Below are 22,484 nucleotides of genomic sequence, written 5' to 3' on the forward strand. Positions count from 1 at the left end.
TCTCCCCGTAGACATCAGACCTGTAACAGAGTGTGAAGGCTTTCCCTGCCCACTCCTGCTTTCTCCCTCTATCTTTCACAGGTATTTTCTCCAATAAATCTCTTGCACTCCTATCTTAATCTTGGTGGTGGCTTTCTAGAGGACTCAACTGACACCTAGGTCCTGGCTCTTCTGGGCTGCCAGACCCCAGGGGATGAGTTTTCTCTTTATCCAAGTCTTGAGCATGCTCTGTCTCCCTCCCCCTCCTCTCTCTCTCTGGCCAGGGTCTTGCCCTGCGCCTGGCACATAGTAGACACTCAGTAACTATTTGTTTTTGAATGAATGCTGAATGTTTTGGAGCTAGGCACTGCCCGCACCATTCTCCTGGGACAGAGAGCTGCAGAGTGCCTTCTGGTAGGACTGGGAGGGCCAGCTCCAAGGGGCAGAGGGAGGGCACCCTTCAGGCAGTGGGGAGCTGTGGGGGAGCCAGGGAAGGCCCTCTCCCCCTATTCCAGGACAAGTCTGATTTGCCCCCCCCCCCCCCGTCCAGTCTGACTCCTGGCACGGTTTCTTGTACGGCTCATCTATCCATCCTGACAATGGGATGAGAAACCCTTGCCCTGCCTGTTTGCCCAGGAGGGGCAGGGGTTGTGAGAATCAGATGAAGTCATGGCTGGGGAAATGTGGACGGGAAAGGGCGGGGTACACCAGGTCCTGGGCCTGGGGTCAGAGTGTGGAGAGGGAGAGCAGACAGAGGAAGAAGGGGGAGAGAAGAATTAGGAGAGGCAGATGCACACACAGAGAAACAAAGATCAGAAAAATATGAGAGATAAACGAAGAATTAAAGAGGAAAGTACCAAAAGACAAAGAAACAGAAAGAGAGAGGAAGACTGAGAGAGAGGGAGAGAAGATGAGGGAAGGAGGAAGAAAAATTAGGGGGAGAGAGAGAAAATAAAATGGAGGGGCAGTATAAGAGATAGAAGAGTGAAAGAAAGATAAGAAAGAAATGGGGAGAGAAAACAAGATGGAGAGTTAGAGTCAGAGAGAGAAAGATGGCAAGAGGAAGGGATGGCAGAGATAGAAAGAAATTGTGAGAATCAGAACCAGAGAATAAGAGACCAAGAGATAGAGAGAGATGAGAGGGAAACCCAAGGGAGACAGAGTGACAGGGACTGATGGAGGGAGACAGGGATAAGCAATCAGACAGGGAGGCAGGAGGGACTGCCTTCTCCGGTGGATGCCCACCCATCACTCTCTGCTTGCACCCTGCCCCACCCCAGGTGTGGGGATGGGACACAAAGTAAAGCTTTGCCCTGTTCTGTCTGCAGGGGCCAGCTTGGTCTGTCCTGTCCTGCTGGTTTGGTTCCTATCATCCTCTGTTCCAAGGCTTCTGAGGGGTGCCCTGGTAGAAGGTAGGGCTCCAGAACCTGTCCTGTAGGCTGACAGACGTGGTCAATGCGTGGAACCTGAAGGGAAAACCCAGTGACACCCTACCTCAAGGCCTGGGCAGGCCCCAGCCTGCCTCCCTTTGGGGCCCAGACAGGAAGAAAGCTCAAAGGTTACTTCACTGTACCCATCACTGAACAGAGGAGGAAACTGAGACCCAGAGTGGGGCAGGGACAAGCCTGAAGTTATACAGCCAAGCAGTCGACTAACAGGGCTAGATACCATGGTGGTGGAGGTTGTAGTAGCCTGGAAAGTTGGGACTTGCTTTCTCCCGGGTAAATTGCTTCTTGTAGGGTTGTCCTGAGCCCTTTTTTTTAAAAAAATTGTTTTTAGAGAGAGAAGAAAGAAGAGAGAGAGAGAGAGACATCAACTTGTTGTTCCACTTATTCATGCATTCATTGGTTGTATGTGCCCCGATGGGGGTCAAACCCACAACCTTAGCATATCTGGATGCCACTCCAGCCAACTGAGCTACAGGGCCAGGGCCCTGCGATTTTAATGACAGTGTTTTAGATGACAGTCACTGTACTGAGAGCCTTTCCTAACATCCATAAGGTGAGTACGGTGATTATGCCCATCATACAGATAAGGAAACTGAGGCTCAGAAAAGTTGATTTCTAAGCCTAAAGTTACACAGCTAGGTCTATTTCACCTTGAGGGTGGGGTTCCTGCCATGGCACCTCCCAGCCTTTCTATGTGGTGGGCAGGGAAGGGCTCTATAATATAGAAAAAAGGGGCAGATGTGGGTGGCCATTTCTACAACTGGGGATAGTTAGCAGAATGATAATTCTTCCCGGAGGGACCTACCTTTGGGAACACTAGGCCTCTCTACCCTTCCCAATACCACTTGCTCTATTCCACACCCTTTTCACCAACCTCTGGAGAGAAGGAGCTTGGCTCCTTGTGATCCCCACTCTTTTTCTCCCTTCTCTTTGTTGTTCCTGCCTGTGACTTTCTGGGCCATAGGTCCAGGCTGGTTCTGAAGCCACAGAGGTGGGCCTATATACCTTGCAGCCCTCTTCTCTCTCTTCTGTACAGCACACTCCCCTTCCCTAGCTCTGCTCCTGGCTCTGTCTCACTGGGCTCATCCTCCTGGGAGAGACTTGGATGGAGACTGATGGGGAGGATGTTGCGGGAGCAGCAGGCTGACGGGCAGATGGACAAACAGGTCAGTGTCCCAGCCAGCCCTGACCTCCTAGAAAAGTCCCTTAAGAGCTGTGCTCCAACCTCTAATCTGGGGCCTGACCGTCGCCTGAAGTTTCCACACCCTCATTGAGCCTCAGTTTCTTCATCTGCACTGTGGGTGGAAGCCCACTGGCTTCTCCGGGTGTTTGGAGGCTGAATGATACATTGGCTTTGGGACATAGAAACATATGCCAGGTCTAGCCCCTTCCTGATAGATGAACCACCCCTGTTTCTTGGGGGACTACCCTTGTGTCCCTAAGGTGGCCATAGTCCAGGGGACAGAGGTGGCTGTAGATTCAGCCTCCTGTGCACCCTCTGCTTCTCTGAGGACCATAGTACCTTCAAGTCCAGAGCATCAGCTCTGCCCCATATTGCTCTCAAGGCCTCCTCTGTCTGTGACTCCACCCACTGTCAGACAAGGAGAGTGGCTTCTGAGCTACTCCTGTGCTTGGAGTCCCAGGAAGTGGGGAGCCGAGGGACACTGTCCCCTGGGTGTGCCAAGAGCCTCTCTCAGAACCAGGACTTGAGGGGAACACCCTAGGTTGTCAGGACATAGCTGCTCCCTTTCCCAGAAGCTGGGGGGGGGGCGTTGACCACAGAGCCTCAGCCTTGCCTTCACCTCTTTCACCCAATCCTGGCAGAAGCCCATGGCCCCCTGCCAGCTTCATGGGTGGGGTGTGTGGCAAGCCACCACTGGGCTAGGGAGATGAGGACAAGTTCTAGAAACCTTCTCTGAGCCCCTGGACCCTATTCCCTCCCCAGGGAGATATAGACCTCTCCCACAGTTCAGGAGGGCCCAGAGCTTTGGCTCCCATAGTCCCCATCCAGGCAGGGCTGGCAGCAGGTGACTGGATGGCAATGAGAAAGGCAGGGTGAGTGGGGGCGTGGGCCTCGGCAAGTGTATTTCTCAGCCAATCAGCAGCCTGCCCAGCCGGTGGATTCAGTTACAAGCTTGAGATCACCCCATACTCCAACCTCCTTCCTACTCCTCCCAAGGCTCCATTCATTGGCCCTGCTGCACCGGTCTGCTGGGCACTGTTTCCGCTCAGCTTCTGAACTGCTGCCTCGTGGACCTCCAGGGCTAGGCATCCCACCCCAGGAGCTTTGTCTGACTGGGCTGGGCCAGGGCAGAATGGGGGTTCTGGGATTGCTGTTGGCGGTACTGTGTTTCCTGGGGGCTTCTCTGGGGGGCTCTCCTGCCCTCTTCTGGGACAGCACCTCCTGCCACTTGGCCAGGCCCATCTCTGGCACCCCATTGGAGTCCCTTAATTTCCTGGGCAAGGATGCTCAGGGACTGGCCTTGTTCCACACCCACTGGGATGGGCATGAGAGGCTGCAGGAATGTAGCCGGCATGATGAGCTGGCGCTAACTGCAGCCTTCAGTGCCCTGTGTGCTGGTGAGATCACCAAAGGCTCATTCATCCATACGCCTGGACCTGAGCTGCAGAGAGCCCTGGCCACCCTTCAGAGTCAGTGGGAGGTCTGCCGATCATCTGAGAGTCCAGCAGGAGTGAGGGAGAAGCGAGCAGCAGGGCAGAGTGGAACACCTGGCATAGAGCACAAGCGGGAGAAGAGAGGCTGGACCATACCTGGCACACTGTGGTGTGGAGTCGGGGACTCGGCTGGGAACTCTACAGAGCTGGGTGAGTCATGGAGGTGTGGGCTGGGGGACTGGGGTGGGGAAGTTCAGGCCTCCACTCTCCCAGGTTGTGTGTCTTTGGGGGAGTGACTTACCCACTCTGAACTTCAATGTCCTTGTCTATAAAATGAAGGTGACCATAAGTCTCATCATGGGATGCTTAAATGAGGTCATAGATGGGAAAGGACCTACTCATACCTGGTAGTCCTCATAATCACCAGGCTGGGGTGGATCCCAGCCCCACTGAACCAAAGAGCAATTTCCTAAGAGGAAGCTTTATGGGCACAGAGTACTCAGTGGAGTAGATGCTGAGACCCAAAGGCCTGGCTTCAAATACCAGTTTAGCACATCCAAGCTCTTCAAACTTCAGTTTTCTCACCTCAACAATGGAAGTGACACGTCTCTTGCCGGGCTGCTGTGAGCTTGGGTGTGGGAAGCGGGAAATGAGGTCACTTGGGAAATGCTCCATAAAAGGCGCTGTTGCTCAGATGGTGAAAAGCATGGATTGCCTTTTTGCACTCAGCTCAGCTGTTTGTGCATGTGTGTGGAGGTTGGGAGAGGACTTGGCACCTGAGTTGGAGTTGGTTGGCATCCTGACAATGCTTCATCATGCCAGCAGAAAAGGTTGCACCCTGCCTGTTTGTCATTCCATTCCACACACATTCATGGCCTCAGAGTCGTATTTGGGTGTGAGCTTGGGTCTGCCTCCAGAGTTCCTCCCAGAAAGACCTTTCCATAGGCAGAGCTCCTAGGTAGGCTGCCCTATATTTGAAATTGCCCAACAGAGGCTGTGCCTGGGTGCTTTTCTTAAGCTTTGAAACTGAGTCCCACGGAAGGAGAGCGGCCTGAGGCCACCAAGGGCTGGGTGAGAACCAGGTCTCTGCTCCCAACACCAGGTGGGCATAGACAGTGTGTAGTGCCCAGGACCCTGCTGAGCTGATGCCCCTCTGCTCTCTGCAGGTGTCTTCCGGGGCCCTGATCTCTGCTGCCAGGAACATGACCGCTGTCCACAGACCATCTCGCCTTTCCAGTATAACTATGGCATCCGAAACTACCGATTCCACACCATCTCTCACTGTGACTGTGATGCCAGGTTGGGGTGTAAGGGCTTGGGGGTGGGGTGGAAATACTTAGTTCCCGGGTGAAGACACTGGGATTCTAGAGAACCTTAAAGGATTAGACAGCCTAGAACTGAATGTTCAGACAACTGAGGCCTGAGTGGAGAAGGATCTCTTGGACCCCAAACCACGTGGCTGGTAGTGGCTGGGTAGGCTTGGGGAAGGGCCAGGTGGTCCTCTGTGGTTCAAGGACCTGAGTGCTGGCTCTGGGACAGGTTCCGGCAATGTCTGCAGAACCAGCGGGACTCCATCTCAGATATCGTGGGTGTGGCTTTCTTCAACGTGCTGGAGGTCCCCTGCTTTGTGCTGGAGGAGCAGGAGGCGTGTGTGGCGTGGTACTGGTGGGGCGGGTATGTAGCTGTCCCCTTTGAGCCCTTTCCCAGGGAGGGAGGCTATCTGTCTGTCCTCCAGGGAATGATGGCTGGTCCTCTTTGTCCTCTCCTTAGGGTGGGCCCAGGATGCAGACTCTCCCTGGGTGCCCCACACAACTCAGTAGGATGAGGGGTGGGGCTGATGGGGCTTCCGTTTTCATGGAGATGGACCTGGGGGGCTTCTGGGTTACCAATTGCCATCAATTGTCACCTCCTAGGTGTAAAACGTATGGCTCCATACCCCTCGCCCACCTCCGGCCTAAGACCCTCTACAATGCCTCCTGGAGCTCTCCAGCCATCTCCCTGACTCATAGCCCCCAGAGCCCAGCTCCCAGCAAGCCACAACAGAAGCAGCACCCTCAGAAGTGGCTACCGCAGCAGGAAGGGTCTCAGCACTTCAGCAGAGACAATGCCACAACCCTTCAGGCTCCTGTGGCTTTCCCTAGGCCTGATATGGCCCCCACAGCCTGGCTAGAGGTCACCCAGTCAGGCCTTCTGGGATCACAGGGTGTCCTAAAACCTCAAGGTGAGCTCAGAACCTAACCTTGGGGTTTCTTGATGTGAGGTGTCCCTGCTTCTGTGCATGTATGGGAGCCCTGTGTTGCTTCCTTTCTTGCTCCAAACTCTTCCAGGGTTCTCCTAACTTTTCCCATCAAGTCATGCTGCAGCCAGAGGGATTTTCATAAACTTGACAGTATCACTTAATTCTGAGCCCCCACCATGGTTCTTCATACCTCGGCTGACAATGTCCCAACACCAGGGGCCCTCAGGCACTGGTTCTGCAGACCATACTCCTCATTCAAACCTTTAGTTTCACAAACTTCATTTGGTTTCTCAAAAGCAAACTTGCTCTCTCCCACCTCTGGGCCTTTGCACATGCTATTCCTTCTGCCTGGAGCACTTTCTCCTCTTCCTCTCTCCAGCTTCAGCTTAGCAGCCTCTGATTCCAGAAAGCCTTTTCTGACAGCTCTTAGTAACTCTGGACTCCCACCACTGTAGCACTGGTGTGTGTGTGTGTGTGTGTGTGTGTGTGTGTGTGTGTGCTTGTGAGATCCATATGTGCAGACACAAAGGCGTGAGATGGAAGGAGTCTATGTGTGTGTGTGACTGAGCCCATGTGCTGGTTTTTCTTCTGGATGTCAGTGGGCGTCAGTTGGGCCTCTCTGGGTAACTGGGCTCCCTTCACCACCATACTGTCCCCAGTTGCCCACCAGGTCTGCCTCAGCTTCCGCCACCTGGACCAGTGTGAGCACCAGATCAGGCCCCAGGAGACCAAGTTCCAGCTGCTCAATAGTGCCCGAGAACCCCTATTCCACTGCAACTGCACGCGCCGGTGAGGACCCTTGGGGGTGGGCTGCTTGCCAGCATTGGGGAGCAGCACCTGGTTGGTAAGGCCTTGCTCGAGCCTGAGCCTGCCTCTGCTTCAGATTAGCACAATTCCTGAGGCTCCACAGCCCACGAACAGGTGCCAATATGCTTTGGGAGCTGCTGGGCACGACCTGCTTCAAGCTGGCCCCTCCACTGGACTGTGCTGAGAGCAAAGAGTAAGTGACAACAGAGCCAGGAGGGAGGGGGGATTTTCCCAAGGGGTGTGTTGCTTATACTCCTCTTTGCAACTGGGCCAAGTTGATGGGGGCAGGGGCCAGGGACCTCTGAGCTCCACTGTCATCTCCCTATACCCTGGTGCCTGGGTCCAACTCTGCAGTTGGCCCATGTGCGTTGCCTCTTGGCTCTGTCATTTACTTCCTATGTGACCTGGCAAATTGAGTCACCTCTCCATACCTCTATTTTCTTAACTTGAACATGGTGTAGACGCCAAGGAAATGGTGTGTGTGATGCACACAGTCTAAGTTCTGTGGGCGCGTAGTAAAACGCTTGCTTCTCATAATCTCATTTCAATTCTAACCCTCAAAACCAGCCCATTGTTACTTTTCCTATTTCACAGGTAAGGAATTAGACCCAGACTGGCCCTAGTTTCTGCAGCCAGTCAGTGGCAGAATCCAGGCCTCTGGGTACTAGCCCAGGTTTATTCTGTCCCCTTCTTGTATAGTCACACCTTCCTGGCTCCAGCCCTACTCCACTGGGCCTCTGTTCCTGTGTCTGCAGAGCACGGTGGGATCCTTGGCAGCCATGACCATTTTGCTGCACTTTTATCTCCCCACAGCTGTTCCATGGGCCCTAGAGCCATCAAGATGTCAGCTCGGCACCTGCGGAGACTTCAGCGGAAGAAACTCTGGGGTACAGGCACAGATGAGGGCCAAGCATGGCCTTTAGAGCACCCAAGGGCCCCCATGTCATTCTCTGACTGGTGCCTGCAAATGACTCAGGCAGACTAAGGACTCAAAGAGCAAGCAGAAATCCTAGAACCAGGGACTCAATTCCAGCTTTCATGGGCACCGGACTTGACCTGGCCTGTGGTTTTGCTAGGCCCTGGGGGGATCTCAGCCTCCTCTTCATGTGTTATGCTGAAGCATGGCATGGGCCCTTGTGGACAACCAGGAGGCTGGATTGGGGAGAGGGAGCCAAGGCCCAGATGCTGAACCATGTCTCCTGATGTGCTAGATGACCTTTGGACTGGTGACACTACTCCTTCGTGCTTGGATATGGTATTCAGGAGGCTCATTCTGATGCCCTGGGTTTGCACCTTGCCAGGAAACTTCACTCCAGCTGGATTGGGGGGGGGGGTAACTAACTGCAGCAGCCTCAGGAGGTACCAGGAGGAGTTGCACATAAGTTCGTGTTGCAAAATGAATATATGTCTCAAGGTCCTGCCCAGAGGAGCCTGAGTGCCTGCCTGTTGAAGCCTGAGGCAGCAGGTGAAGAATGAAGAATGCGACAGAAGTGCTTGTGTCTGAATCCAAGATGGAGGGAGCACTAGAGAGGGACTTCCCAACTCTTCTCCTCCCAGGGGACCCCTTCTCTTAACAGCTGCCGTGCCCATCCTGGTCCAGCCCTGGCTTATTCTTTCTGCCCTAAACCTAAATTCAAATCTCCCCTGTGCCCTTGAGTAAGGGACCCCTTTCTCCAACTCTGAGCCTTCGTTTCCTCCTTTAAAAAGAGCTATATAGCCCTGGCCGGTTGGCTCAGCGGTAGAGCGTCGGCCTAGCGTGCGGAGGACCCAGGTTCGATTCCCGGCCAGGGCATACAGGAGAAGCGCCCATTTGCTTCTCCACCCCTCCACCGTGCTTTCCTCTCTGTCTCTCTCTTCCCCTCCTGCAGCCAAGGCTCCATTGGAGCAAAGATGGCCCGGGCGCTGGGGATGGCTCTGTGGCCTCTGCCCCAGGCGCTAGAGTGGCTCTGGTCGCAACATGGTGACGCCCAGGATGGGCAGAGCATCGCCCCCTGGTGGGCAGAGCGTCGCCCCTGGTGGGCGTGCTGGGTGGATCCCGGTTGGGCGCATGCGGGAGTCTGTCTGACTGTCTCTCCCTGTTTCCAGCTTCAGAAAAATGAAAAAAAAAAAAAAAAAAAAAAAAAAGAGCTATATAAAAAGGACTTACCTCATAGTGTTGTTGAGGATTAAGTGAACAAATGTATGTATGGCCAGTGCTTAGGACCTAGTAAATATTCCCTCATGCCAAAAGATTGCCAAATTGTGCTCAAGTGTCTGATTTTTGAGGGACTTACATAATCTTTTGGAGGCCTCAGTTTGGTCACCTGTGAAATGGGGCTAAGAACGGCATTGAACACCACAACTCAGGGTTGTGGTGCAGATTAAAGGAGTTGGCATGTGTAATGTATATAGCTGGTGTCTGGTAATGATCAGATCTGTCGTCTTCTCCTTTAGTCTCTTTCTCTGACTACCCCCCACCCCCAGACTGCCAGCAAGTTAAGAAGAAGTCGGGAGTGAGGCTAGAGAATTTAATTCCTAATCAGTGACCTCTAGGATCTCCCCTCTCCCCATCCCAGATGGTGGCCTAGAAAGGGCTTTGCTGATTGTCACAGTTGAGGTGCCAGAACTGAGTTTGAGGGACCCCAGTTGGCCACCCCTGACCAGGACAGAGTGGCACATGTGGATAAAGCTGGAGCAGCAGCAGGAGGGAGGCAGGTGGGTTGCAGAAGATTGGAGTATAGTGGGAGCCACCTGCACCCACCTGCCCACCTTGCCTTCAGGGCCCCAGGCCCCCTTCCTCCAACTTCTGCCGGCCCTGGGGGCTGGGAGATAGGCTGTCAGGGGTTGGAGGCTCCCCATCAGGTTCCCAGGAGCCACCACCTCCGGGGTCTACAGTCTCTAGGCGCAAGGCAGGCAGCAAGCCCAGGCTTCGAGGCACAGATGGTGGGAAGGCCCAGGGGCCAGGCATCCCAGAGGGCCCCTCCTCACTACTGCCCTGGCTGCCTCCATGATTTCCCCTGCTGGGGGCCACACAGGGCAGGCGACGGCTCTGGGGTGAGGGGCTGCGGCTGGTGCCTCGACGTTCACGGGAAGAGGGCCGTAGGGCCAGGCCGGGGAAGCGGGCCAAGCCTGGGCTGCGGCTACGGTGTCGCTTGGACTTGCCAGGGCTGGGACTTCGGGACTTGGGTGCAAGCAGCTCCAGGGTGCTGTCATCCTCATCCTCCGAGCTGGCACCTGAGCTGTCTGTGCTGCTACTGGCCAACTCCGAGCTAGGCAGCGAGATCTAGTGGGGGAGGTTGGTCATTGGTGTGCTCTCATCCCCAACTGGCCACTGAGGCCCCTTGGAACCACTCCAAAGCTCCTCCTTGGCAGACCCAGAGAGGTAAGGCTGCTTGCGGGAGGCCACAGAGTAGAATGTAGAGGCTGTGGCATTTGAACAGAATCTTTTGGCACCCCTGACCCTACTGTCTGGTCTACTCACCTGGAAGGGCTCAGTGACTCCAATGAGGATGCTGTGAGTGTGGCTGTAATAGCCCAGGATGAAGTCTCCATGGCCCTTAGGCAGCGAGTCCTCACTGAATGTCACCTGGTAGGCCCAGCTTGGGGTCAGAGAAGCAGCCACAGAACCCCCCTTCCTGCCCTTCCCTCCTCCCTTTGAGTACCTGGTAGACGTTCCTGTCCACATCCTCGTGTTTGGCCCAGACATAAGCCACATAGTCCTTACAGTGGCGGAAACCTACCTGGGGTGAGAGGAATAGGGGCTCTGACTCTTATGGCCTGACCCCAGCAGCCTCCCTGTGTGGCATCAAACTCTGGAGAAGCCATGATCCCACCTGGGTACCCAGTTGCTTCTCCAGGCCCTAGCTTCCCCAAGTCATTGGCCACCCCACCCTTCTCACCCGGTACAAGCCGATCCAGTCCCAGGAGCTACGAGCGAACACCATCTCCATGCGGTACCTCACCACAGCCTGCTCGGGCCGTACCCACTCCTCTGCCACCTCCAGCCGCACCAGTGGCACGTCATCCCTGAAGGCAAACTGTCCAGGGGCAGGGGATGACATCAGCAGAGACCCTCTAGTGTTCCATGCACCCTTGGGCTTAAGTCAGCACAAATATACTGGATAAGGGCCTTTGAAGCTACTGCAGAGACAGGGAAACTAAAGCAGAACAGCTCTTGGATAAATGCCAGGCTTCCTGCTTCCCAGTCCAGCGCTCTCTGCTTATAGTCTCCTTATGGAGTGAATGAGAACATAGCTTAGAAGTTAGCAGATCATGGGTTTGACCCTGACTCTGTCATTGACAGGCTGCATGACTGCTGGTGAATATTTCAACATTTGAATGACAGGGCTTTTGTCTATAAACTTGGATGATCTCATTTAACTCTTGGAGTTGTTCGAGAAATGTAATGAGATACTGTTTGTAAATCACCCCATAAATTTGCCAGTACGCAATAGGTGCTCAATTAATGATTTACCTATATGCTAGTAAGGGAGACATGATGTACTGGATATTCTAGGGCAAGCTGAACATCCCTGAGTGGGCAAGAAGAGCCCTGGGTAAAGGCTGGAGGCCTCGGTTTATTTCTTGGCTCTGCTACTAACTTGCTCTGTGACCTCAGGCAAGCCCTAGCCAACCCAAGACTCAGCTTCCCCATCTTTATAAAGAAGTGCCTATGACCTTGTCATCAGTCCATGAAGATAATTTATAGACACGACTACCCTCCTCCCAGAGTCACCCACATGGGTGGGGTTACTGGGGTGGCAGGTGGCCAGGGAATTGACTCCACCTCTGTCCCTCAGAGGACTCAGGTGTTGCCAGCCCCAGGCTTTTGTCTGCTTATTTATCTGGTTTCAGGTTTCCCTCCTTCACCTTCTGAGCCAAACTGCTCCAGAAGAGAACAGCATATCCTCTCACTCACTGCTCCTCGGTTCCTAACAGCCAGTCTGGCCAAGATGGGCTCTTAGAAATGCCCTGCAGGTCCTTGCAAGGTCAAAACTCCCACTAAACCCTGTTTTGATTGTGTTGCTTTGAGTGAGAGAGTTCAGTTTTCTGAGCCTCAGTTTCACTCACCAGTAAAACTGGAAGGAGAATTTGGATACCTCAGAGCCTACTAAGGCATTCAAAGGGCTCCACACAGGGCCTAGCATGTATCAGGTGCTCAACAGGTAATGCTTTACAAGGGAGAGTCCTGGATGAGGAGGGAGGGTCAGGGTAGGGCACTCAAGGTGAGGGTTAAACCTCACAACCAAGCCTTTTACCCAAAGGTCATAGGAGGCCAGACCTAGGCAGATTTTCTTTCCCAGCTGAGGATATTGGCTAATGTCCCACTGACTGACCATGTGACAGAGTTACCAAGGAAAACATTCTTTGGCCTGCTGTGCTTCCTCTTATCAGAGCAAAAGAATTGGAGAGCCTAGTGTTGGGTTTCAGGACTGGAAAGATGGAATCTATCCCGCTCTGCCATTGAGCCTGTGTGTGACTTGAGGCACATGCCTGTCCCACTAGGGGCTTCAGTTTCCCACAGAAAAACAGAGTTGGACTACATAGTCTTCAGGTCCAGTTCTAACATTCTTGCATTTTCCCCCTTTTATTTTGGCAATAGGAACCTCAATCCTAAAAGACAGTGTTAAATTATAGTAACTATATATTTGGAGTTTAGCTTTGTATTTTTTATATCTCTACTCCCTCTCTCCATTATTACCTTGCTCTTATAGTACCTGGCATATGGTGTGAAGGTAAATAAATAATAAGTATGAATGAATGAATGCTGCATGGGCTTTGAGTAAATAGAATATATCTTATTATATATGTGAATTTTAACATAAGTTGCCCTAAACCTTTCTTGGAAGAAGGGAGTGAGAGATTAGTAGAAAAGGCATGGGCTTGGCCCTGGCTGGTTGGCTCAGTGGTAGAGCGTCGGCCTGGCGTGCAGAAGTCCCAGGTTCGATTCCCGGCCAGGGCACACAGGAGAAGCGCCCATCTGCTTCTCCATCCCTCCCCCTCTCCTTCCTCTCTGTCTCTCTCTTCCCTTCCCGCAGCTGAGGCTCCATTGGAGCAAAGATGGCCCGGGTGCTGGGGATGGCTCCTTGGCCTCTGCCCCAGGTGCTAGAGTGGCTCTGGTCGCAACAGAGCGACGCCCCTGGAGGGGCAGAGCATTGCCCCCTGGTGGGCAGAGCGTTGCCCCCTGGTGGGTGTGCCGGGTGGATCCCGGTTGGGCGCATGCAGGAGTCTGTCTGACTGTCTCTCCCGGTTTCCAGCTTCAGAAAAATACAAAAAAAAAAAAAAAGAAAAAAAAAGAAAAAAAGAAAAGGCATGGTCTCTGAAATCAGAATAGCCTGAGTTCAATTCCTAACTTTTTACTTTACCAGCTATGTGCTCCTGGGCAAGTGAAGCTATGTCTATGAGCCTCCGTTTCCTCATCTGAAAATGGTGATCATAACCCACTCCTGCTCTGCTAGGACAAATGGGTATTGCTAAGGGCAGGTGCAATGAGTGGGCTGCAGAATGCAGAGCTCGGTTGGGGATGTCATGAGAAGACTCACGTGCAGTATAAACTGGGCAGCCACAGGCTTGTGGTCACTGACTGTGTATTCCATGTGGCTGCGGTAGCTGTGCTGGGTCACCTGGAGCCGGTGGCTCTCCTGTCCTGAGGGGTTGCGACCTCCACTGGGAACCTTGACCTTCCATAGGATACGATCTGTCCAGGCCGGCTTCCGCTTCTTGGCACTGCAGTGGGCAGGCATAGCCCAAATTTTAGAGGCAGCAGGTCAAGGTATAGCCCCCAGCCTTGCCTCCTAACCCTCTTCCCTGTCTCCCTTATCTAGAAGACCTCATCCCACATCCCCTCATCATTCCAGTGCTGAGCTTACCTGGTATCATATTTATTAGTACCCACATCAAACTTGAAGGTGGGTGCAAAGTTGAGGGGCCCCTCCTGGAAGCCCTTCAGAATGGGCCAGGTGTTCTTGGCCATGTTGAGCTGTGAGGGTCCAGAAATGCAGAATTGGACAACAACTTGGGCAGGGCAGGTGAGGGCAAGGACCACAGCCTAAGGTACAGGTGTGTCCTGAGGCAAGCTCTGTGTGCCTGGTGGTTTGGGGTGCAGGCTGGGATTCCACACCTGGTCCTTCTCCCAGAGTTGGTGGAGCTGGTTGTTGTCAATGGCAAACTTGACAAAGTGCAGGTCGTAGCTCTCGATGCGGAAGTTTAGGTCTCCAAACCAGAACACAAGGCTGTTTGGAGGTGGAGTTCAGTGGGGTTCATGGGGTGGAAGAGCCCAACCCAGATCCTTCTCCATCCCCACTCAACTCAACAACACTGGATGCCCCTAGGGATGATGCCATTTCTGGGTGGCTGCAGAGCCTCCAGTCCGCTAAGGAGTAGCTAGAGGGTCAGATCTAGAGGAAAGTTAGGTTCAGCCCCTCAGTAAGGCCCTGTCCCTCAGCAAAGCTCCACCTGGCATGCTCTGCCCCCATCAAACTTATCCAGCCCTCATGTTCCTGGATGTACATATAGTAGTTTGGGTAGTGACCTACCTCCATAGGCCTCGCCTTTCCCCACAAGGCCCACCCAGGATAGTATCAAGTCCCTTCTTTCAAGTTAGCAGACACTCTCCTTCACTAGCCCCACCCCCAAACTCCGTTTGGCCCCGCCCTGGCCCATACTCGTGGTCCAGAATGCCTTGTGCCCCGGGCCCCTGGAACTGCTGGAGGCTGAGGATGGTCTGGAAGTTGTCCTTGCGCTGCTCCGCCTTGTCCATGTGCGCTGGGAGGTGGCAGTTCAGGAAACAGAGCATGTGTCCGAAGGCCGCCAGTCGCACACTCACTCCACCCTTGTTGCCCTTGAGAGGCAAGATTGGGCGGGTCACAGGCGCTGTTCAGGCTAGAAGGTGAGGCACTAAACGGGGCATACAGATGGGCAGAGACAGCCAGCCGGTGGAGGAGGCTGGCAGAGGTGTGGGTTCTAGGAAAAGGGACAGAACACTGGGTCCCGCAAGGACAAAAAGGGGGCGGGGTCTAGAAAAGAGAGTGAGGTGATGGGCGGGGGAGGCCTGCCTCAGACTATGGGGTGGAACGTGGGGAGAACCTTGCCAGTGCAGGGGGTCTGGGGACTAAACTACCGCCCCCTTAGGGCTCTGTCCGCTCCCGCGCTTACCCAATAGCCACCCAGGCCAGTGCGCGTGCAGTCGGTCTGCACGTCCCTCAGGAAGGGCAGATGGTAGTACTTGGCGAACAGCAGCAGGATGACGCCCTGCATCCGCACAGTGCTCACCTGCAGTGGGGGGAGACTTGGCTGAGGGACAGGGCACAATCTCAGCTTTCCCGTCCTTGCCCTTTTTTGTCCTTAAGGTCTGTTCCTCCATCCTCCCTTTTCACAGACCCGGCAGCAGAGGCCCAGTGGACCCTACAGTGAGTCAAGGCAGATGCAGAGCCAGGAATCCAGGGGTCTCTGCCCACCCGGAGGGTGAGGGAGGCGTTACCAGCACGAAGTTGAAAGGTGCCAGCGCATCCATGAAAAGCTCGCTCCACTGATCTGTGAAGAGCGCATCCTTCAGCCTCTTGTTGATCATGGAGTTCACTTCCTGCAACCTGGGGTGTAGGATGAAGTGGCCGTCGAGTTGGGGGACGCCCTAGGATACCCTCTCATGAGTGAGGGTCTGAGAGGCCTGAGAAGCTGGGGAGAAGTTTCATGCACCCTGCCCCTCACCCTATGGCGATCATGTCTGCCCTGTCACTGTCATCGCTGCCACAGCCCAGGTGGAGGAGGGATGTGATGTCATCCGGGGGCATGGCGGTGCCCACATTCCAAGTGACCACAGTGATCCTGGCGGCACCAGTATAGGAGGGGTTACTGCTGAGCAGCAATCCCTCATCCTCAATTTCCCTCCCACAGCACTCTTTCTGGGGAAATAAACTGAAGCAGGTATGGGTGTAAGCCCTCTGAAGGACCCACAGTGGGCCCAGTATCCCTCCATCCAGACTCTCCCAAGAGATCACTTGAGGTAAGGGGGTGGGCAAATCCCTTAGGAGGGGATGCTGTCTTCTGAGGTCCTAGGGGGGCCCAGCACCCCCTAGGCATGGTAAACTAAGGCAAAGAATGGCAAGTTACCCTGGAAAGTTGGCTAGTCTCAGAGCTCAAAACCCAATAATCTCTTTTGGAAGAGGGCCCTCTCACCAGAAGCCGGGGTCACTCTTGAAGGTAGGCTGAGCTGACCAAGAGGAGGATGACGATGAGGTGGATGTAGAAGAGGAGGTGGTGACTGGGGCTGGAATTTCTCGGGGCTGAAGGCTGGGGCTCAGGTGCCCACCAGGCCCTGCACCCTGGGTGCCAGGCCTGGGGAGGGCCATTTCAGGGGCTGGGGGGACACAGGGGGAGCGGTTGGGAGAGCGGCTGGGAGACCGGGGTGGCTTGGGCAGAGGTGGCACAGTCTGGGCTGAGGGGGCCCCTGGACGAAAGGTGGGGGACAAAAGTCCTGGGGAATGGTTGCCAGGCTCTGGAAGGCCTTGGCCTACATCCAAGGGCAGCGTCTGGGGTGGCCGAGACAGGACAGGATCCTCAGGACTGCTGCGGGGGACCTCAGGCCTAGCTCTGAAGGAGGGGGAGATCCTGGGGTCTGGGGGAGCTTGGATCAAAGATGGGGAGCCTGTAGGACTGGATGCCCGAGCTGGAGGCTGGAGATGCCTTTCAGAAGGGGAGAGAGGCTTAGGGGCTGGGGCATCCCTCTGTTTAGCTGGTGTCCGTCCCATAGAGATCGGGGCTGATGCCATAGATGCTGGAGCCAGGGTCTGTTCCTGAGAGGGCGATAGAATTGGACTGGGCATAGGGGAAGAGTTGGAGTGGGGCTGTGGGTGCTGCTCCTCAGATGCCAGCGCCAGGTTCAGGCCTGAAGTAGCCAGTACTGGCCTGGGTCCCACGGAGGCAGGTGGTACCTGCTTCATCTGATTCCTAGACACTGGAGCCAGCCTGGGCCCCAGGGTGGCTGGAGGCAGCCTTGGTGTGGCTGAGACAGACATTACCAGCTGCCCCAGGGATGTCTGAACCAGGACTGAGCCTGAAATTGCTGGAAGAGGCTCTGGCCCAGCAGAGGCAGACATCACCAACTGGCCCACAGATGTTGGAGCCAGGCTGGAGCTGTGGCAGGCAAGAGTTGTTTTCTGCCCTTCAGGGGTAGACAGTGGAGCCAGGAGGGGTCGAGGAGACACCAGAGACAGTCTTGGCCCCTCTGAGTAAGATGGCATAGCAGCACGTGGCCCCATAGGTGCCTGAGCCAGCCTTGCTTCCAAGGGTACTGGCACTGCATTCTCCTTGGCTGGGAGCTGAAAACTTGAGTCCACCTTGTAGAGGACAAGTTAAAGACACAGGGTAACCCTAACTAGTAGCTTGGACCCCAACTTCCATATAGACCCCAGAAGACTTGATCTAGCTAAGAAAGGTACATATTTCCAAGAAACTTCTTCCTAATTTCTTACCTTAATCCATCCTGCTGCAAATCAGCTTCTCTTTTGGGGGAAACAGGACACAAAACCTTGTCTCCGCCCTCAAGTCTGACACCTCTTTCAGTGATGGGGAAATTAAGACCCCTGACTCAAATGAGGAAGAATGAGTTTGAATCTTCCTGGCTGGCACCCACTCCCTGGACACCCTGGATTGTTGAGTGGCTGAAGCCAGCTTTCTAGGGCAAACTCCCTGCAGTCCCTGCTGCTATCCTGGTCAAGGGCTACTAACCTGACATCCCAGATCTGCTCACTCTACACATCCTAGGTCCAGCCTATTCAATACTCCTTCCTGCCTCCACAGTTCCTAGGAAACCAAACATTTCAAACCTTGGTCACAGCCCTCTCTGTCCTCTTCATTCATCCCCAAAGCTTACATGCAGGAGCAAGAGCCTGAGGCTGAGAATGGCCATGTCTATTTCAAGCCCAGCTCTGTGTGACCTTAGGTGAGCACCTCCCTGCCCAGAGCCTTAGCTTTCCTGTCTGTAAAACGAAGGAACCTGGCCACACCTGGTTCCTAGGAAACTTTGTCTCATATTTCCTGCATTTATGAGCCCTTACATTTGCTAAAATTCCATGTGAGCCCCCTGGAAAGTTCATCTTCACCAAGTGTGATTCTAACATTCAATGCAAGTCCAGAATTCTCTTGATTCTAGTGTCGTACCTTTCTGTACTCAGGTTGTACCCTCTTTTTTTCTTCACCCTCTCCCCCACCTGTGAGGACAGGTAAGCAGATAGCCTCCTTTTGTCCAGCTGGTGGAAGGGAGGTCACCCAGCCCCATAGGGACCTCCTTTTCCTTCCCCATCTGTCTCCTGTTTCTGATGCCCTGTCTCCAGAAGACAGGATAATGTCCTTTGCCAGAAAGGACAGAAGATTTATACTCGCCCTGGATTGGCCCCATCCCTGCCTCCGGAGATGCAGTCTGTTGGCATCCTGTGCCCTTCTCGGTTCAGAGAACCTGAAACTCTGTCTTCACCTTTCTCCTCAAATTCAGCTCTTTAAAGCTGCATTTTGGGCATACCCTGCCTTGGCTCCAGGTATCCCACTATGCACCACCACCACCACTACCAATCACCACACCACCTCCAGCACTAACAACTTAGATATCCCAGATGTAACAGTTTTAGTTTTCAGGGACAAGCCTCCTCATATTGCATTGGCTCAGAGAGGACAAGCAACTTGCCCAAGGTCACACAGCAAAGCTGGAGCACAGCTGGGTCCCCTAACATCCAGTCCAGTGTTCTCCTGGGGGCTCCTGGAGATAGGTAACTCCATTTCTTTCTGCATGTCCCATTGCTGCCCCCTCAGGCCACAGGGTGCCTTGTTTGCCCATCCCTGCTCAGTGGACAGAAGAGAGAGCCAGACCTTCAGCCAGGGGCACCAGAGTGCTTGCACTGGGGGGATTGGAGTGGGACCAAGGATCAGGAATGGAGAGGCTAGGGGGCTTACCTTGGAGAGTGCTGCAGTTTGGAAAACCCCTTGGGGCATAGGCAGGGGGCTCAGGCCAGCCAATGTCCCTGGCCTCCTGCTGCCATTGCTGCTGTGGCCCTCCATCTCAGCAGCCCCTGGCAGCTTGGGCTCCCTCAGGCTCTGGCTCCAGCTCCTCCGCTCCCGGGAACCAGTGATGTCATCAGTCATTTCAACCTGCTGAGAATTTAAAGGCACAGGCACAGGCACCCACTTTCCAACCTAGAGGTGGCCAGGGCAAGGTGGCTTACCCCCGAGAACTCTTCAAGCTGACTGCTGAAGCTGGAACAGTCATGGGGGTGTGAGGAAGTATGCTTATTAGGTTGGCCTGGGTCCCAACTGGCAGCATGGAGTAAGCTGTCTGTCTATATCAATCCCCCCCTTCCACCAGTAGGCCTGGCTAGCCCTTGCTCAAGGGAGGGGCATTGACACACCTGAGGGTAAAGTAGAAACAGGTAGCTCAGAGGTCAGCACTCTCTTCAGGGCCTCAGAGACACCTGAGTCCCTACCCTGATCTTGTGACCTTCATGGTGCCTATTAGCTCAGGATTTGCATTGGCCCCCACCCTTGCCCCATTTTCAGGCCTTGATACCCGCCCCCTGCCTGGCCCTATCCTTCCCATCCCAGAGCCAGACACTCAGGCTCCAGCAATTGAGTCCTTTCCCATCTCAGCCTCAGCACGGGCCCCTCCTCCTCTGCAGACACTTCCCTGCCTGCCCTAGGACGTCCCATCCAGCCCAGTTCCATCCCAGCCCAGTTCCTCTTAGCTTTCCTCTCTCCTGTATTCAGTGGGTGTGGTTTGGGAGGGGACATGTTCAAGGTTACCTAGTAAGTTGGGGAGGTCTCCTGAATTTAAGTGAGGAAAGGGAACACCGTTAGTGGAGAAGGGCTAGCAGTGGGGAAGTGGACTGGCAGTAGTATCCTAGGAGTTCCTTTAGTGCAGTGGTCCCCAACCCCCCGGCTGCAGACTGGTACCGGTCTGTGGGCCATTTGGTACAGGTCCGCAGAGAAAGAATAAATAACTTACATTATTTCTGTTTTATTTATATTTAAGTCTGAACGATGTTTTATTTTTAAAAAATGACCAGATTCCCTCTGTTACACCCGTCTAAGACTCACTGTTGATGCTTGTCTCGGTCACGTGATACATTTATCCATCCCACCCTAAAGGCTGGTCTGTGAAAATATTTTCTGACATTAAACCAGTCCGTGGCCCAAAAAAGGTTGGGGACCACTGCTTTAGTGAGGACCTAGCACAGAACTTGGTTTTCAATGGGCCTATGTTTATTGAATGAATGAACAAATGAATGAATAAGAGTGAGTGAGTGATAAGGTTCAGGGATGGCTATGGGCCCTCTGCTTTTTCCTCCTCCCTATTCTCATTCTTATCTGCTAAGCAGTCCCTGAAATTCCAATTCCTCCAGAATTGCTAGACTGCTTAAGAGTAATCCTTCTTATTGTTGCCCTGGCCAGATGGCTCAGTTGGTTGGAGCATTGTCCCAAAGTGCAAAGGTTGTAGATTCCATCCTGGCTGGGGCATATACGAAAACAGATTGATGTTCCTGTCTATCTCTCTCTTTTCCTTCCTCTCTGCTAAAATCAATTAAAAAAAAACTTAAAAAGAAAAGAAAAAAGTGACCTTACTCAATGTAGGCAGAAAGTATCAGTTTTTTGGCCAGAGTTCCCTCATAGAAACAGTCACCTCTGCATCCTCATAGGCCTGCGTGGTTCCCTACAGGACCATGAGGGCTTTCTGTCACTGGATGGGCTTTTCATCTCTGCTTGAGTGTCTCTGGGTTCAGTTTGTGTTTTGAGCCAACTCTATGAAGCTGGAATTTGCATAGGTGGAGACCCTGGAGTAGAAAGGTTTTTGGATAGTGATGGTAGAGGTGATGATAGTGGTAATGGGGGAGGTGATTGTAGTGGTGGAGATGATGATGAATGAAATGATGATGATGGAAGTGCAGGGTGGACAGTGATGGAGAAGGTAGTGGAGCTGATGGTGATGGCAACGGAGGAAGTGATAAAGGTACAGATGTTGGCAGTGGTAGAGGTAGTAGAAAAGGGGTGACAGTAATGGTGACGAGAATGATAGTAAAAGTGGAGGAGCCTGACCAGGCAGTGGCGCAGTGGATAGAGCATCGGACTGGGATGTGGAGGACCCAGGTTCGAGACCCCGAGGTCGCCAGCTTGAGTGCGGGCTCATCTGGTTTGAGCAAAGCTCACCAGCTTGGACCCAAGGTCGCTGGCTGGAGCAAGGGGTTACTTGGTCTGCTGTAGCTCCCCTGGTCAAGGCACATATGAAAAATCAATCAATGAAAACTAAGGAACTGCAATGAAGAATAGATGTTTCTCATCTCTCTCCCTTTCTGTCTGTCTGCCCCTATCTGTCCCTCTCTCTGACTCGCCCTGTCTCTGCTACAAAAAAAAAAAAAAAAGAAAGAAAGAAAGGTGGAGGAGAGATGGGGGCAGAAGAGGTAGTGGGATGTTATAATGATGGAAAAAGACATGGTGGTGAAGTTGGGGGTGGTGGTGAGGGAGGAGGTAAGAGTAGACATGGTAGCGGTATGCAGGCCACCAGAGAGGGAAAGAAAATGTGAACTTACCCTGTCCAACCTTCCGACTTCTATTTTACAGATGAGAAAACTAAACCCCCCCAGGAGTACCCAGCTTCTGATGCAATCCAAGTCCCCTGGGACCAATCCTCAGGCTCAGCCTTGGGGTCTGGGACAAGGACATTAGTGCTCTTTGGAAGCCAGGCAAATATTATGCAAATGATGTGCAGAGGGCCCCTGTGGCCTACCTGGGCAGCCCAGGATTTCCTATTATTTCCCCTTCCTGAGCTCAGACCCTGTAGGAAAATTTATTTCTGGCCCTGCCAACTGACTTACTTGGGGCAGACATTTAGATTCTTGATTTGTGTAAGGGAGATAACAATAGTTGATACTCCTAAGGTTGCGTGACAATTCAACAAGATAGTGCGTACGGAGTGTTTAGCACAAAACCTGGCACAAGTAGGGTCTCAGTAAGGGTAGCTGCTCTGGATTTCTCATCATCAATATCATCATCATTATTATCTCCAGCCTACCCATTTGGTGGATGCCGAACCTGAGGCCCATTGTAGCTATATCCCTGGGGGGAGGGGGGAGAGACTCTGAGACCCAGACATGGCCTTACCAGGAGAAGAAGGTGGAGGGCGGACCCCAGCTGAGAAGGGAGCAGGGTAAGAGCTATATTTGAGCTCCTGGTGTGATGACTAAGGAGGTTGATAACAGACTCTGGGGCTCAGGGCGGCAGGCAGGCCGGGGGCAGCTGCCAGAGAGAACCGCCCCCTGCTGCAGATAGCTGGCTCCCTCTCTTCCCTCACTCAAGGGGGTGGAGTGCATACAGAGGCACAGGGTACAGCTTGTCCAGCCCCCTTTGGAAACTCAGTGCTAGCCTTCAGGTTGTTTGGG

The 22,484-nt window shown here is 53.6% G+C and overlaps 2 protein-coding genes across 9 annotated transcripts; one reads left to right on the plus strand and one right to left on the minus strand.

Moving 5' to 3' along the window:
• The first annotated feature begins 3,591 nt into the window (after window positions 1-3,591).
• Window positions 3,592-9,449, plus strand: PLA2G3 (phospholipase A2 group III). 2 transcript variants are annotated; one of them, XM_066260122.1, is made up of 7 exons: window positions 3,592-4,253; window positions 5,210-5,342; window positions 5,583-5,717; window positions 5,957-6,264; window positions 6,942-7,071; window positions 7,166-7,282; window positions 7,903-9,449. In XM_066260122.1, exons 1-7 carry the CDS (start codon window positions 3,743-3,745, stop codon window positions 8,072-8,074), a joined length of 1,506 nt encoding a protein of 501 aa, XP_066116219.1. In that variant the 5' UTR covers window positions 3,592-3,742; the 3' UTR covers window positions 8,075-9,449. The 2 variants fall into 2 exon arrangements, with proteins under 2 accessions (XP_066116219.1, XP_066116218.1); XM_066260121.1 differs by lacking the exon at window positions 5,583-5,717 and having other exon boundaries at window positions 3,604-4,253.
• A 133-nt stretch (window positions 9,450-9,582) lies between these two features.
• On the minus strand, window positions 9,583-19,577 carry INPP5J (inositol polyphosphate-5-phosphatase J). 7 transcript variants are annotated; one of them, XM_066260124.1, is made up of 14 exons: window positions 19,464-19,577; window positions 19,012-19,209; window positions 16,243-17,402; window positions 15,775-15,891; window positions 15,548-15,656; window positions 15,223-15,339; window positions 14,733-14,908; window positions 14,189-14,300; window positions 13,938-14,047; window positions 13,611-13,794; window positions 10,968-11,105; window positions 10,731-10,808; window positions 10,550-10,654; window positions 9,583-10,351 (listed from the first exon to the last, which is right to left on the minus strand). In XM_066260124.1, exons 2-14 carry the CDS (start codon window positions 19,198-19,200, stop codon window positions 9,845-9,847), a joined length of 3,102 nt encoding a protein of 1,033 aa, XP_066116221.1. In that variant the 5' UTR covers window positions 19,201-19,209; window positions 19,464-19,577; the 3' UTR covers window positions 9,583-9,844. The 7 variants fall into 7 exon arrangements, with proteins under 7 accessions (XP_066116221.1, XP_066116220.1, XP_066116222.1 ...); XM_066260123.1 differs by having other exon boundaries at window positions 19,012-19,549; XM_066260125.1 differs by having other exon boundaries at window positions 16,243-16,859; window positions 19,012-19,539.
• Window positions 19,578-22,484: the final 2,907 nt, after the last annotated feature.

This window comes from Saccopteryx bilineata, chromosome 2 (assembly GCF_036850765.1).
Source record: "Saccopteryx bilineata isolate mSacBil1 chromosome 2, mSacBil1_pri_phased_curated, whole genome shotgun sequence".
NCBI classification, from domain to species: Eukaryota; Metazoa; Chordata; class Mammalia; order Chiroptera; family Emballonuridae; genus Saccopteryx; species Saccopteryx bilineata.